The 16,784-nt window shown below is 39.3% G+C and overlaps 1 protein-coding gene across 1 annotated transcript in view; it reads right to left on the bottom strand.

Moving 5' to 3' along the window:
- IMPG1 (interphotoreceptor matrix proteoglycan 1) overlaps window positions 1–16,784 on the bottom strand; it is a 145,608-nt gene that overhangs the window by 83,150 nt on the left and 45,674 nt on the right. Inside the window, exons 7-10 of the mRNA XM_077159437.1 lie at window positions 12,748–12,900; window positions 7,068–7,126; window positions 1,858–1,878; window positions 300–547 (exon numbers count right to left, since the gene is read on the bottom strand). Coding sequence (XP_077015552.1) covers window positions 300–547; window positions 1,858–1,878; window positions 7,068–7,126; window positions 12,748–12,900 — 481 coding nt within the window. The remainder of the gene's footprint in view (window positions 1–299; window positions 548–1,857; window positions 1,879–7,067; window positions 7,127–12,747; window positions 12,901–16,784) is intronic.

Here is a 16,784-nt window from a genome sequence, read left to right on the forward strand (position 1 = left end):
GCTGAGTATCAGAACATTCCAGAGGCTCAACAAAGGGTCAAACCCAGAGTATCAGATGTTTTCTGAGATGAGCCATTTGTTGCCTAGGAGGTAGTGAATCAGTCACCACCGTCTCATCAGATGAGACATAGAAACGAGTGAAGAGAGATGGGAATAGAACCAAGAGATGGTATGCCTGCCACAGTAATGACTGGTTCTACAAGGCTCAAGTTAAAATGACAGTGATTATGAGGCATTCACCCTTTCTAATCAATGTGTCAAATGGGGATAAACCCAGAAATATAAAATCACCAACTGACCATCAGTGAACCGAATTGTCCCCACATCCAAAGATTGGTCTTCCTCTAACGCACTGCTGATCAGTCTTTTGAGGTATACAGGTGTGAAATAGATTTCTGATTGCTTGTCCTCTTCAATGATTCCATGAGGGATGCCTTCACTTTCAATTTTGTTGGAGTCCAAAGACAGGAGGTCACTTGCAAGGCTTTTTGCTTCTGCATTGTCTGTCTTAAAGATGGCCAGAAGTGGCACCTCTATGGAGCTTGATCTGTAGACAGCAGAGGACACATCCCACCCCAAACACTGTTATATGCCTTGCAAAGAGGGTCATTATGTTGCCACACAGCCTCAGGGCAGCTTCAAATCTCTTTCCTGATGGGCTCTTAAAGAATATCCCACTTCAAAAATTTGAAATATGGAAAAAGAAAGAATTGATAAATGTTTTAGTTCTGAGATAGAATGCAAAATAGCATGGAGATTAAATTCAGCTTGAGGAGGGATTACTGACTGAATCAAGTGACCATGTGTTTTTAGTTTAGGTCTTTATGAAAAGGTGTTTTTGATAATCTTATAAGTAAAGTCATGCAGTGCCAATCAGCAAGAAGGATAAATTATTCCTTTTTCCAGAAATAGCCTCCTTTAGGAAGGTCTATGAAATAGCAATATGTGATATAGTAATGGGTTGATAATATTTACATATTGTACCCAAGTCAAAGCCTCAATTTTGGGGGCTATTTCTCTTCTACTTTTTTTTCTCAAGAAGTATTTTTTAATAAAAGAAAAAGTCTCTCTTCAACCTGGTTTTGAAACCACATCTTAAAAGGAAGTTGTGAGTAAAGAGGAAGGAAAGTAATAAACAATTAATTGTATTTATTCCTTTAATGCCTTTTTGTAAGCAGAAGTGAAACAGGACTCTCTATAACTCTTCTGGGATCAGATTTTACCTTTCAGTTCATGCCATAAATCCAATAGGGGATGCAAAAGTGTTATAGAAGCCATAGGAACTGACAATGTGCATTCCTGACTGTTCTTCAGGCCTTATAATCACTTGGAGTCTACAGTTTATCATTTTACTTGTCAATTGTAGGAACCAAAGCTTGGTTCTTATTACTTATCTTTTCAAGGTATAGTGGGTCTCTTCACAATTCAAACTGACCTTGAAATCATGGAGGAAATTAGTTTTCCTATCTTATTCCAGACTTAAGATTGCACCTACATGTATTCATTTATACTGTCAAATTCTCATCACAAATAGTATTTAAGAAATAGTTAAAAGCATGAGTGCATCACAGATAAGTATTTTTCTAATTAGAACCTGAGTTTATAAAATGCTCTACATGGTATTCAAGTCAATGTTTACCTGCTTATCTCACACAGTGATTTTGACTAGAGAGTTTTTTTAACTATCAAGCAAATGCTCAAAATTTTTATCCCTGTTTAAATAAAAAACCACTAAGAAGTCATTGGCTTATCCCATACGTAATTACATGTAAAATTATTTTTCTAGGCCAGCATAAAGAGTTGTGGGGGGAAATATATTATGTGTCTAAATATGGAAAAAAAATATGTTCACATTACCCATCTCTTTCTCTCGTTGGTCTTCATTTCATCATACACAATAGGAATATGAAAGGGAGAAAGAATTGTTATGAAATATATAGAGGCATTCAATGAATCATTTCATATGCCTAGGAAAGGTATACACTCTGCCCCATACATTTTTGCCCAGAGCTTTAAAGGAAGTATATAAACCGCCATAGAAATCCGGATGGAAATTTTGAGAACCACATGGATCTTAGTAAGTAAATATCATTCCACGATGTTTCTGATTAGGATCTGAGCCTTAGTTAAAATATATGAAGTTTAGGTCTTCTTAAACTCCTTGATTTGCTCATATTCCTCCTGAAAAGCCTGCAAATACGTCTAATACAATTTACATTTTGGGTGGTGTTGGTGCCAGGAAGTTTTTCAAAAGTATAAATGGATTTCTCACCTCCTGAGTGACATTAAATGAGTGCTTTATTCTTGAAGGTAATATGTCCATCTGAGGCTAAACCCTGAATTATTTTTAAAATTGATTTAATCAGTAAGACATAAGTCCAAGTCACTATGGAAGCACGGCAAGAAAAACAGTCACCATGTACTGAGTGGAAGGGGTGGTGTCTGTTCCGGGCAGTTTACATGCATTCTCATTTAATCTTTAAAAAATTTTTTTGACTTTTTATTGTATAGTATAACATAAATACAAAGCAAAGCAATAAAAAAGCAATAGTTTTCAAAACACTCTTCAACAAGTAGTTGCAGGACAGATCCCAGAGTTTGTCATGGGCTACCATACAATCCTCTCATATTTTTCCTTCTATCTGCTCCAGAATATAGGAGGCTAGAGGGCTTAAATATTTTTTTTAATCATCACAATCGACTTTTTCTTCTTCTTTTTTTTTGTGAAAAAAAGCTATAAATTTCAAAGCACAGCACCACCATTAGTTATAGAACATATTTCAAAATTTGATATGAGTTACGATTTCACAATTTTAGGTTTTTACTTCTAGCTTCTCTAAAATATTGGAGACTAAAAGAGTTATCAATTTAATGATTCAGCATTCATATTCATTTATTAAATCCTATCTTCTCTGTATAACTCCACCATCACCTTTGATCTTTCCATTCCTCTCTTCAGGGTGTTTGAGCTATGGCAATTCTAAATTTTTCATATTGGAAGGGTCTGTCACTAATATGGGGTGGGGAGATGGGACTATCTGATGTTCTGCAGAGGCTGGGTTAGGTTTCAGGACTTATCTGGACCTGGGACCCATCTGGACATTGCAGGTTTCTGGAAAGTTACTCTAGTGCATGGAAACCTTGGGGAATCTTATATATTGCCCTAGATGTTCTTTAAGATTGGCTGGAGTGGTTCTGGTTGGGGGTTGGCAGGTAGCAAGGTCTACCTGAAGCTTGCATAAGAGCAGCCTCCAGAGTAGCCTCTCTACGCTATTTGAACTATCTGCCACTGAAACTGTATTAATTACACTTCTTTTCCCCCTTTTGTTCAGGATGGAATTGTTGATCCCACGGTAACAGGTTTGGATTCATCCCTGGGAGTCATCTCCCATGTCGCCAGGGAGACTTTCACCCTTGGATGTCATGACCCACGTATAGGGGAAGGCAATGATTTCACTTGCAGAATTGGGCTTAGAGAGACTGAGGCCACATCTGAGCAACAAAAGAGGTCCTCCAGAAGTAACTCTTAGGCATGCCTATAGGTAGTCTAAGTTTCTCCGCTACCTACATAAACTTCACAAGAGTAAGCCTCATGATCGAGGGTATGGCCTATTGATTTGGGTGTCCCTAAAGTTTGGCACCATATCACGGGATTCCCTGATAGTAAAGTTTAATAGTTCCATATTCTTTCTCCCATTCCTCAAGGGACTTTGCCAATACTTTTTGATTACCTGCTTAATATACTCTAGGATGTTTCCAGGCATTACGATAATCTATACAGGATTAAAAGATTTCTTACTCTGTGCTCCCTGTGTTTCAATTGTCCAAATCTCATTTAATCTTTTGATAACACAATCTCCACTTTATAGATGAGGGACTGGGTACAGAGAGGGAAAGCATTAGCTGGGAAGTGGCTGACGTAAGTCTGGTATCATGCTTTGGAGAAGGTTGTTTGGCCCTTAAACTGATGAACACATATTAGACATCTTTGGGCACCTGGATGAGTTCAGCTTAGAAGCTACATTCAGTTTTCTTTATATTTCAAATGATAGTTGCCAATGAAGACTCAATGTATATGGTGGGATTCACGCTGCTACTCTTTCTGCCTGGACTGTGAATTCATCAAACTTTTATCCCCTTGTGTAACGTGACAAAAACCGAAGCTTTCTGCTGCAACTTTGCTTCTGTAGAGGCAAGGGAGGATCCATGACTATCTAATGAGGGTTGCTCTGCGGGGAGGGATTCCTTTGGTGGTAACCAGACTTTCTTTCAGGGCCTAAGTTTGCTTGTTTTCAGCAATAGTTCATGGTCCACTAAGCTCCAGCAACAGCTGTGCTTTCAGGGTCAAGATCTCACCCAATCCTGTCATGATGGTGCTAGTTTGAAAAATCGTTTGAGATATAATTGACATGCAGCAACCTACACATATTTTAAGGAATATAATTCCATAAGTTTGACATATGCATACACTATACATCTGTGAAAACATCACCACCATCAAGGGAGTGAATATATTTGTGACTCTGGGAAATTTACTAGTGCCCTTTGGTAATCCAACCCTACGTCCCCCCTCTCCCTTATCCTCCCCAAGTAACTACTCATCTGTGTTTCAGTTTCTGAGCGTTGGAGCTGAGATTAGTTTGCATTTTATGGAATTTTTTAAAAAATGGAGTCACAATATTCTCTTTCCTTTCTGACTGCCTTCTATCCCTCAACATAATTATTTTCAGATGCATCCATGTTGTATATTTCAATAGTTCATTTCTATGTTGAGAAGTAGTCTACTGCAAGAAGATACCATAATTTGTTTATCTATTGCCCTGTTAATCAACATTCGAGATGCTTCCAGTTCTTGGCTATTACAAATAAGGATGCTATGAGCATTTGTGCACAAATGTTCAAAGGGGTACACCCTCCATCTAGACTTAATGACAGTTAATAGTTTGCCACAGTTGCTGTAAGAGATGAAGCAATATTTAAAGTGGAGCTTTTACTGTTCATCCTTTTAATTAATTTAACAATAAATGTTTCAACTACTTCCTAGTTGTGTTGAGAGAATTGGACGAAGTCACCAATATAAAAGTACTTGCTAACTTGTAAATCAGGTTTTATATGAATGAGCTGAAAGAGTAGTAATACCAGGAGACTCAAAGGTTTTATATCTTCCATAGAGGTCTGTCCCACAAGAATGCCATTTCCTTCCTAATGAGCTTACTTTACAATATTTTGAGCATTTTTTATTACTGTATAAAATATAATTTTCCATATTCACAAGTGTACCTGCTTCTTTATTTTTTTTTTTTCATGGGCAGGCACCGGGAATTGAACCTGGATCTCCAGTATGGCAGGCGAGAACTCTGCCTGCTGAGCCACCATGGCCTGCCCTGTTTTTATATTTAGGGGCAAAAACATTTTTTTGGTGACTAAGCCTTCATTTTATAATTATATAATGAAAATCATTGGGAAAATGTGATCAAATTTACATTATAAGCATCTCTGGCAGATATAAGAATAAATTCTTACAGAGATAAACACATGGCAAATATGCAGCTTCTGGAGATTTATCTGTGAAGTTTTTACTTAGCAAAAGCTTTATCACCTAACATTTTGGCTTTTTTCTGAATAGACCTTTTTTTTTGCATGAACAGGCACTAGGAATTGAACCCAGGTCTCCGGCATGGCGGGCGAGAACTCTATCTGCTGAGTCACCATGGCCCGCCCTATAATAGACTTCTTATTATTTATTTTTTATTTATTTAAGGGAGGGATAATAAGCATTTGAACATTCATGAGGAGAACAGTTTCCATCATTTCCTTCAGACTTAAATTAAAAATTTGGTCTTTAGCTGCAGTTGTTTATCCAGAATACTTTGCCACCTATGCAGAATATTCTCCCATCAATTTATGTTGCTCTCTAATCTATCTGATTTCACATGGAATATTGCAGAGCAGCATCTTGAAATAAAGAAGAACGAGCCTGTTTTGGTAAATATTAAGGGTTTCATTTTTCATAACTTTCACTTTTTAATATTTCCTTAGTCTGTAGTTATTCAAATCAGTGGCCCTGATAGCTTAGAATAAAATAAATCAGGAAAGCTCTCTCCCTGCTTTTTATGAGCTTGTCATGTCCTGTCTCTATGCACCTTGCTGTTTTAGGACAATAGATGGTGAAGGAGCCAGAAGAGCTTCAGCTGAGGTTCGTTCTTGCCTTATACATCCCCCTGGAGACCTGGAACCCAATATGCTCACACCAGGGCTGATATTTACATTAAAAAAAAATACCATATGACTCGACCTGTGGACATTCTAAATAATGAGATCTTAGGGAAAAAGATACAAAAATCACTGCTCCATTCACAAGGCCACATTAGAGTGTTGAGATAGTAATGGATACAGGGTTGCTTGTGGGAAAGCTGGAGGGGACACGACCAAACCCTCTTTCTTATTTTAGTATTTCATTTCTTATATTTAAAATTTACTTTAATAATTTGGGGCAAGGATACATTACTTTGGCTCAGACATCACAATGATATAAAAAGTGTGTTTTGGGAAGTCTTGTTACCACCCTCTGTTTGTCCACCGCATTCCTCTCCCCTGCCCCTCTCCCACAGATACCGGTACTTTTTATCAGTCCCACATGACTTCCTCTGGCAGCATGATTTGTACAGATGATGAAGATATTTTGCATTCAGTAGGAAACAAAGCAATCAGACACCAAGGTAACTAATTGCTGCTTTTTCTGATGTGACTCTACTGGGTATTGTTTCTTAGCGGTTCATTAATGACAGCCCTGCCAAAGGATAGCAGGTGAGCTCTCTGCAGAGAGCAGTGTTTCTGACCCCTAGAAGGAGAAAGGCATACGGCTCCTGTGTTACCCTTTAACAGATCTCCTAGGGTCATGTTCCAATTAGACAATCCCTTTTTCTGAAATGTATTCAGTTTTCACAATTTGGCAGAGTTAAACACTTTGGGGAAAAGGGACCTTATTATCCTCATAATAGGCCTTTTAAAAGAGAAAAGCAAGAAAGTAACTTAAAAACTGGGAAGAATATGAATCTCTTACTTACCTAAATCCTAATACATGGATTTCTTTGAATCCTGGAAGTTTCTTAAATACCTTTTGCATCTGCAGTGAGAAAGAAATATATGAAATTCTCTATAGTTCTGAGGGGTCAGATCTTACCTAATGGAAAAAGCCTTAACACTTTTGATGAGTTAGAAGAAGAAATGAAAATGAAACAATCATTGAGGCCTAGCATTTAGTTCTCAGCTATTTCTGAAAACTAGAGGAAAGTATTTTGCTATTTAAAACAAAACAAAATGGTAATTGTGTAGTTCTAACCTGCGTTAATGGTTACTTTACATGAAATATGAAATAACTTTAAGGTGGTAGGAAGAAACTTTTTTTTTTAGTTGAAAGGTTTTCATTTATATACACAGAGCAATAAAAATATTTTCTGAATTGAATTATACAATATGGAAAGTACCTATAATGCTAAAGGGATTTTAAAGTGCAACTGGATATTGTACCTAAATAAGATGGTAAATTAGATTTGCTTTTATATTTATGCAATATCAGATCCATTTTCTTAATTAATTAGACCTTGCTAATAAGGTATGTTATCCCAACATTCCACATTTTCTACTCTCAATTACCCTCCAACCCATCATGGTTTGACTTCTGCTCCTGGATTCCCCCTGAAGAGTTCTTTCTAGGTCATTTTCTCTTGGTTTGGCTCGTGCATAATCCAGTGTCATTTTCTGTTCCTCCTCTGTGGTGTCCCTGATCTCCCCTGGCTCTTCTTCCATCACTCTGACCACTCTCTTAATTGCATTCCTATCTTCATACTTTAAGTATAAGCAGGTTGCATGTTTCTATCCTCAGCCAACCCCTTCCCACTCATTCCCCCCTTTATTGTATACGCTCTACCGCAGGCTCTGTGCTAGACCTTGAAGGAGCACTGCCACGTAGATAGCTGTCCTGGTCAGCTTACCTGTCCAAAGGATGGGACAGGAGAGACCGTGAGGAAGGGACAGTGGATTAGCAGTGAAGCTTGGAGGCAGAGTAGGATGAAAACTGAGGGTGAAGGGCCAACCAGGCACTCTGCCCTGTACTCCCTTTCCTGGCCCTATAATTCTCTGTTCCTCAGAGGGGAATCTCATTTTTATAATGATCACCTGAGACGTAGCATTGGGCTTGCCACATAAATATCTCAACATTTGCCACTAATTAAATATGTCTAAACCAAACTCATTCTCTTCCACCCAAATCTGTCTTTCTTCTAGGCTCTCCATCCCAGGTAGGCTCACAAACACCCATCATCTTGGATACCAGAAACCCCAGCATTTCCTCGTTACTGTCCCTTTATGTCCCATACATCCAGTTCCCAACTCCTGTTGGCTTGAGTTCCACAATGTCTCTTTTTACCACTGTGACCTTCTTACTCCTGTGGCTGGCACACCCTCCCTATTGCCCCTCCTACACTGCTGAAGCGGTTTTCTGGTGTGTGCGGTGCAGAAGGGAGGAGGTGTCTCTCTCTGACTACAATCTTTTTTCCAAATTGATTGCTCTTCACTAACATTCTTTCAATGGGCTGCGCTGCCTATTGAGTAAGGTCCGGTTCTTCAGAATGACATTTAAGACCTCTCATAATCATCCCTTTCCCAAAGTCCCTTAGCATTTGCACTTCCTGCCATCATTACCCTTTAGCCAATAACCTAGCCTCTAGTCACACTAAACTGACCCCCGTCTCTCTCCAAATACAACAGGCACTTGTATGTCTCTAGGCTTCTGTCATTCTTTTTCCTTAGCCTGCGGTACCACCCCCCTCTGCCCCCACCTTTCCGCTTACTGATTTCCCACCCATCTTTCAAAGCCAACTCGAACATTTTCTCTACTGAAAATCATTTGTAGGGCCCCAAAGTCAAGGCTCAATGATGTCTTCTCCATAATACTCTAGAACATATTATGGTGTGCCCCATAAAACAATCTGTGAGGTGCATGTAAAATTTTCCTCATTGAAATTATGCTCCATGGGCACAGGGACTGTCTTATTTAATCATCTTTATCTCTCTCCTTCCCAGTTCCTAGCAGCATGTCATCCATATAGTAGAGACTCAGCAAAGTTGACTGCATCCCTTCATTTTCTAAACTCATCAACTTGCCACACTGTGTTGTTATTGTGGCTATAATTACTGCCAACTCCACTTTTTCCATGCCAACGGGTAGAGCAATGATGCACAGATAATTCCCAAATCATTTATATTGGGTTTTGGAGTGTATCATGGATTTTTTTTTTCAGCACTATGATTTACCTTCTAAATTATATTTTCTTGTGCTAACATTAAAAATAGTTTTTATGCTCTAAGCATTATAGTTATAGCTATGCATTAACTATAGCAATGAGGGTAGCTTAGATTTTAGATAAGGAGATAGCTAAATTGACTCAAGTTTATATTTTGGTTCTGCTACTTTCTAACAGCAAGACCTTGAGTTTATTTCTTAACCTCTCTGAAGCTCAGCTTCTTTAGCCAAAATGGGATAACAATACCAGCAACATAAGGTTGCTGTAAGGAATAACTAGCAAGTGAAAAGTGCCTACACACAGGCAGGCAGAGAGTGGGTGATACTGTATAATTATTTATTTGCTTATTCTCTATCTCTCCCATTGGATTACCAGCTCCTTGAGAACTTGATTGTTTCATTCTCCTAATGACCCCACAGCATGGAGTCAGGCAAGGGCAGAGCAAGATTTCAGCCCATCTGTTTTGAATGGCCCGACGGGGTAAGCAGAGAATAAGGCTCCGTGTAGTGGTTTGAGGCCAGCAGCCTGGGTTATAAATTTCTGCCTCCTATTTCCCCATGGGCTTAGTAGAGAACTAGGAGTAGGTTCTTTCCTAGACCTGGACTTTATTATGCAGGCAATCAGGAAAGGGCTGTGCATGTGGTTCAGGTTTGCTCTGGCCTGCTGGGACAGTTTTGGGACCTCTGGGCATTTGTCATGCCCTGGCACGAACTGCATAAGTGTGAGCTGAGGTTTCTGGAGCAGGAAAATTCGGACCCTGAGTGGTCTCTCCTTCATGTCTGGGATACTAGAGACACTGTTATGGATATTAAAGAAATCAATCAGAACAGAACCATCTGGGGGAGAAGCCTGAAGTGGGGATGGGAGGGGGTGCCCTCTCCTCCCTCCTCCCCCTCAGGAGTGCTCCACTGCCCTGGTTTGGGCGGAGGGGATTTACCACTTGTGTCCATGCCCTTGTTATGAACCCATCTGTGATTAAGAATAGGCTTTGCATAGGAGGGTGCAGAAGGAGTCCACAGAGGAGATGACAAAGGCCTTCCATTAATTCTGCTAAATAATCCTCTGGGGACCTTCCAATCATGGAGTGATAACCACTAAATTGCTAATTAAGTGCTCAGTTAACCTTATTAATAACACTAAATTGTACAAGGGATTCTCTGATTCTGTTAGGATGTGTATTAGCAGAGCTATAAAAAGGCAGCCGTGTTGAGTTCTCATGACTCTTCGCACAGGAGAAAGTATTCAGACAACAGCTGAGCTATTCCTTTTGACATTTGCATTAAATTGTTCATTAGGTTTATTGTGGAAATTAAATGGTTGCAAAGCACTGTCCATTAATTCCTGATCAGGCCCAAATGGCTCTCTTACTGCTCGCATGGGACTGTGGGGGGGGGGGGGGGGTTGACGGGGATCTGAGGGCAGGCTTTGAGGGTGGGCACATGCTGGGGGGCAGGCGTGGGCACAGGCTGCTGGGGAATATGTAAGCGGAACAGGTGCTGTAAGCAGAGGGGCTCCTCCTCAGAAAACCAGTGACGATGCACGTGGACCCAGCAGGGCCAACATGACGGGGCTGTGGAACAAGACCGGGTAAGACATACTCTTCGGTTAACATGTTTTCAGAGGCTAGAATGGCTATGATCATTTGATGATGATGCAGAAATCATACCTCCATAAATACATACTTGGGAAAAATAGGGTGCATAGCACAGTGGTCAAGAGCATGGGTTCTGGTGCCGTGCTGCCTGGGTTTGAATCCTGGCCCTGCCAGTGAATGAGTGTACCATCTCTGGGCATATTAATTGATGTCTTTGTTCCTCAGTTTGCTCCCTTGTAAAAAGGGGAAATAAAATTACTTAACTCATAGGATTGTATGGCAGAAACAGGACTAGGATTCAGATATTTAAAAGATCCTAATTTATTTGTGTTATTCTAAATCAGGTTGTTTAAGGTGTTAAGAAAATTAATAACAGGTCAGTGAAGATAATCTTTGACCAGTTATTCAATTTTGAAGATAGTCTAATGGGCTATACCACGGTTTTGCTGAAAATAATGTTTCACAGAACAAATGGAAAAATTAACAAGCTATTCTTTAATTTGTGCTATCTAATAATCCATGTCGAAGTACTTCTCTGGCTCATAAAAGCTCCCTGGTGATGCTTCCTCTTTGAGCTGTTTAGGAGGCAGAAATGATGCTTTATGTTTTATTGACTGAATGCTGATGCAGGGAGAGGTTGGAGGTTAAAAATGTTTCATTCATCTACCCTCCAGTTGAGAGGAGGTAAGCAATGAATTCTCCATGTACAAGAAGCAGGTGTTGGTATGTTCTATGGCGATGCTAAGATACAGTATATCCAGGCGCTGTATAAATGTAGTTCATGGTTATGTAATCTCATGGGTGCTTCTATTTTTAGTTCTCCTTGCTACAAACAATTACTGAGTAGTTCACTTCATCCCAAACTCTGTGCCAAGAGATAAAGTTGTGAAGATGAAAGAAACAGTGTTTGCTCATAAGGAGGTGCTCATAGCCTATTGGTGGTGAGGGTTGTGGCTGCAGAAGGAGGGATGGAGAAAGAAAAAGTCTTAGATATGTAAACAAGCTATGTCAAGCAGTGTGTTAAGTGTTGTGACAGCAGTGATCAGAATGTGCAGGGGTAGCTTTTTATGCTAAGAACCTAAAATAAGCCTCTCGAGAAGGGCATTTCAAACAGAGGAGACAGCATATGAAAGATTTGCAGTTAGTTTGTATTTCTGGAAAGTAGAGTACAAAGATGAGAGATGGGAAGGAGTTGGTGGGAGCTGAGGCTGGAAAGGAAGGCAGGGGTCTTAACACGATACATTTAAGATGTCACACTTAGCATAGCGATTTGGATTTATCCTGCCAGGGGAAGCCTTTTAATTCAATCAGGGGTTGGCAGAAATGATGATGGTTAAAGATGAAAAAGTCACCTTGGGAAAATGCCTCAGTTTAGTTATTGATGACATGGTCAATATAATTGCTTTCACTATCAGCCATGAAAAATGCCATGTCTTTAAATTGCATCAAATTATAAAGATGGACATATTAAGTTAAATCAAAGTATTGTGAATTTAGAAAATTCATGTTTCAATCCTGTGTGTTCCCTGGTTGGTGCCCACATGGTCATCTTAGACATACAGACTATCTGCTTAGTGGTTTCAGTTAGATAAGATTTTAAAACTTACTGATATTTAAAAAAAAAAAACCTAAATATAAGTGACTTTTAAGAATAGGAAAGCTGTGAAAACTTTCCCGAAGATCCTTATGTCTAATATTTTTGAGCTCATTGTAATTTTTTTTAAATGGGTGAAATGAATGCCTGGTCACAAGAAGTTGGAACCATTTGCCAAAGGGGTTTATGCCCTGTTGGCCTCAGATTCTGAGTCGTGACTCACGATGTGATTTGCGTGGCGTGGGTCCACTCACCTGAACTTGAGACTTTGCTGCCAGGTCCTGATAGTAAGGGGACAGGGGGTCAGTGAGCTCTGCCTTGAACCTCTGGTTTTTCAGAGTGATGCTGAGCTCCACCTTCTGCTCCTGTGGGTCCTCAGAGACACTAGTGAATTCTGGTTCTCCTTCCTGAGTTATGAAAACAAAGGGAATCCTCTTAATATAAACCACAAGCAAATGAAGACTCAAGTCCTTTTAGAATAAAAGTCCTATTGACTTAGATGTGATGCCTCGTTTTACAGAGAGGCAAAGTACCAAAGCCACAATGAGTTAACTATGTGGAGTCTTTTTATGACTGTGTGCTCTTCATGAAAGCAGCATGCATGTATTTATTGCTGGTGCATCACTGGGATTATACAACATCCTTGTATAACTTTATAAATAATATTTTTTGAGGGATTGCATTAAGCAAAATAAACGACAGAAGCTGAGATATTATTTAACTAAGCCCCCTCCAAGATTGGTTTAATGAGATCATTTGTGCTTAGAATTCACAGAGAAAGTAGTTAGAAAGCACTGTTAAGTCAAGAGAGGGATAGAAACTTCTCTCAGAAGAAATGGCATATTTGGGACCCCTTTGGAAGCATGTTCCAGAATGGTTAAGAATAGGAGAACTATTCCTGGGGTCTGGACCTGGACTCTGAACACCAGCAGCCATGGACTGTCCATCTCTCTGCCATATGGTCTGGACACAGGTGGTGGTCTCTGGCTGCCCTGAGTTTATGTGAGCTGTCCAGGTACATGGTAAGCTTGGAGTTGCGTTTCAAACATGAGGTTTGACAGATTTTCAGCACAGCTTTCTCAAAAAAAGTTAAAGAAAAAAAATGGTCACAGAAAACAGAATGTTTCTGGTTAAGGTCCATGGTCTTAAAATTAAAGTTGAGGAAGTAAAATTAAAGTTGAGGAAGCTGAAAGAAGAAAACAACCAAAATAACCATGAGGGGCACAGTCCAACTGGGGGAAGCTTGGTATATTTTCTCCTCATTTCTTATCGTAGATTCCCCTCTTCCATGAACAGTGGACAGCAACCAGTCTCTGACTTTAATAGTGCATGCAAAGGTTCACATTTAACAGACTACTGATGCTTAACTAAAAGATTTTCATTCATTCATTCAAAATTACATACTGAGCGTCTGTATGGGTGTAGAACAGTGCTGGGATTTATGGGGAATTAAAGGAAAATTATGGCATATGGTATTTTCCCCCAGAAGTTTATTTTATTAAGCAGATCTGATGTTCACATGAAACATTTAAATAAATTCTTTAAATAGATTAGTGAGAGTACCCTAATTTTCCCTGAAGGTGCTGGGTGAGAGATCATTTTTCATGCCTCTCACTCAGCACCCTCAGTAATTCCTTATTACCACAGGATAAAACCCATACTTTTTTTATCCTGACATTCAAGGCTCCCCAAAATCTGCTTCCAATCTGTTTTATATCTTTAGTCTCATTTTTCTGCCCTGAACTTTGCTATACATATGCAGGCCATCAGGACTGCTCTATCCGCTTTGCTCAGGCACCATATTGCTTGTGCTAGTCTCCTAACCGAAGACCCTTCTCAGCAGTCCCCACCCGCCACCTCCAGCAACACACACACACATACACACACCACACATTCACACATGCATTTTCACTTCTTACCAATATCTTGTGGCTCATTTAAAATATCTCCTCTGATCATCTAGGGTAGAAAGAGTTTTTTACTTCCTTTGAGTTCCTGTACAATTGATCAATGGCTGAACTCCTCATCTGATACCTATCACATTCTCACACAGTCTTCTTTTTGTAGACAAATTCTGTTGCTCCACAGATAATCCCATCAAACTCAGTATGATTTTTACACTTTATCTCTCTAAGCAAAAAGCTCAGGACCATTTAGGCACTATTTAAGTTTCCCAGCTGCTAAAACAAATCCCTTACAATGTGTTGGCTTAACTACAGGACTTTATTGGCTCATGGCTTCAGAGGCTAGAAGCTTTGCTTCCTCCCAGAGTTGGTATCCTCTGGCTAGCCAGCAATCTTGTAGGTTTCTTGGCTTTTCCTCCACATGGCAATGCACGTGGCAGCATCTTCTTTCTCTTCTGGACTTTGTTGACTTTCAGCTTCTTGCTTCTCCCCAGGGTTTCTATCCATGTCTCCTTCTGTGCCCAATTTCTTCTGTTTATAAGAACTTAGATCTTTATAGTGGATTAAAGTCCATGTTCTTTCAGTATGGATGCACTTTAACTCATACTTCAAAGGTCTTCTTTGCAAATGAGCTCAAAACCACAGAACCAAGGACTGGAACAAAACATGACTTTTGTGGGGGACATGATTCATTCCCCAACAGGCACAAAGCTCTCAGTGAATATACATGATTAAATGTCCCATATTCTGCAACCTGTCCCTATCTGACATTTTGTCCCAGTCTATACACTTATCATCTTTGATCCTAGCACTTAGATTATTTTTGTGATACTTATTTACATTATAAATGCCTCGAAGGCAGGGATTATGTCTGGTTTGTCTTAAGATCTTTGGTGCATAGCTCAATGTCTGACACATCCTTGGATTTTAATAAAATGTTTGCTGAATAAAAGAATGAGTGATAGACACAGGTAGTAAAAAGGATGCTAATAGGAGGATGAAATGAATGTGAAATGAAATATTGAGGGGATATTTCCTGGAAAAGGAGGTGCCTATATTAGGTTTTGAAGAAGATGTGTCACAGATGATATGAGAAAAGATAGAAAGCAGACTTTAGGTGTCTTAGAAATTTTATATTGAATATGTTTAATCTCAATAATTTTTCCAACAGTACTCTTCATTGTTAATGGAACAGCATTTCTGAGAAAAATAAAGAATTTTTATTCATGTTTATGGCAACAGTTTAGCAAAACCCATAGACATTTGGCCTAAAGGCCAGATAAAATAGCCAGCAGGGCTCCGTTCTCTGAATTTCATGTAGATCTGGTGAGATGAAACTTCCTACCCTCATCCTCCAGCTGTGACCTATGCCTTATGGGGGGTTCACAAGGAATGGGGAAGGGTTAGAGAAGCAGTCTCACAGACCACAGGGATTGAGAATTGCTTGCAATGGAGTGTAAGGATGGGAAGATCCAGGTGCTGAGTTGCCACGGCATATGCTACTACCCCCTCTGCTGCCTACTTGTGCTACTATGCCTTGGTCACTCAAGAATAAAGATGATAGTGTTTCCCTGCTTAGACAAGGAGTATCTGGACTCAAAGCTTTTTTAGGGTTAAATGTGTCCCTTCATTTTGATAAGCAACATGAGTTTCTGTGACAATCCTCTGATTCAGCATATCCTTTTCATTCAAACAGGGAGGTGGCCAGTGCTGCCTTTTGCTTTGGAATACTGTTTTTCTTTTTCCCAACCTGACGTAGTATTTTGATCATTTTTTTTTTAATTTTTTTTTATTAATTAAAAAAAATTAACTAACACAACATTAGAAATCAATCCATTCTACATATGCAATCAGTAATTCTTAATATCATCACATAGGTGTATGGTCATCATTTCTCAGTACATATGCATCGATTTAGAGAAAGAAATAGCACGACAACAGAAAAAGAAATAAAGTGATAACACAGAGAAAACACAAATAAAAATAAAAAGTACAAAAATAGGGCGGGCCGCGGTGGCTCAGCGGGCAGGAGTGCTTGCCTGCCGTGCCGGAGGACCCCGGTTCGATTCCCGGCCCCAGCCCATGTAACAAACAAACAAACAAACAAAATATAATAAAACAAGAAAATGTTTAAAAATGTTTCCCTTTCTTCCTCCCTTCCTTCCTTCTCTGTCTTTCCTTCCTTTAAAAAAAAAAAAGTACAAAAATATATAAGAGAAAGAAAAAAACAAACAAACAAACAAAAAACTATAGATCAGATGCAGCTTCATTCAGCGTTCCAACATAATTACATTACAGTTAGGCAGTATTGTGCTGACCATTTTTTTTTTTTTAGACATCATACCATTCTACATATGCAATCAGTAATTCTTAACATCCTCACATAG

The sequence above is a fragment of the Tamandua tetradactyla genome, chromosome 5, assembly GCF_023851605.1.
Source record: "Tamandua tetradactyla isolate mTamTet1 chromosome 5, mTamTet1.pri, whole genome shotgun sequence".
Lineage (NCBI taxonomy): Eukaryota > Metazoa > Chordata > Mammalia > Pilosa > Myrmecophagidae > Tamandua > Tamandua tetradactyla.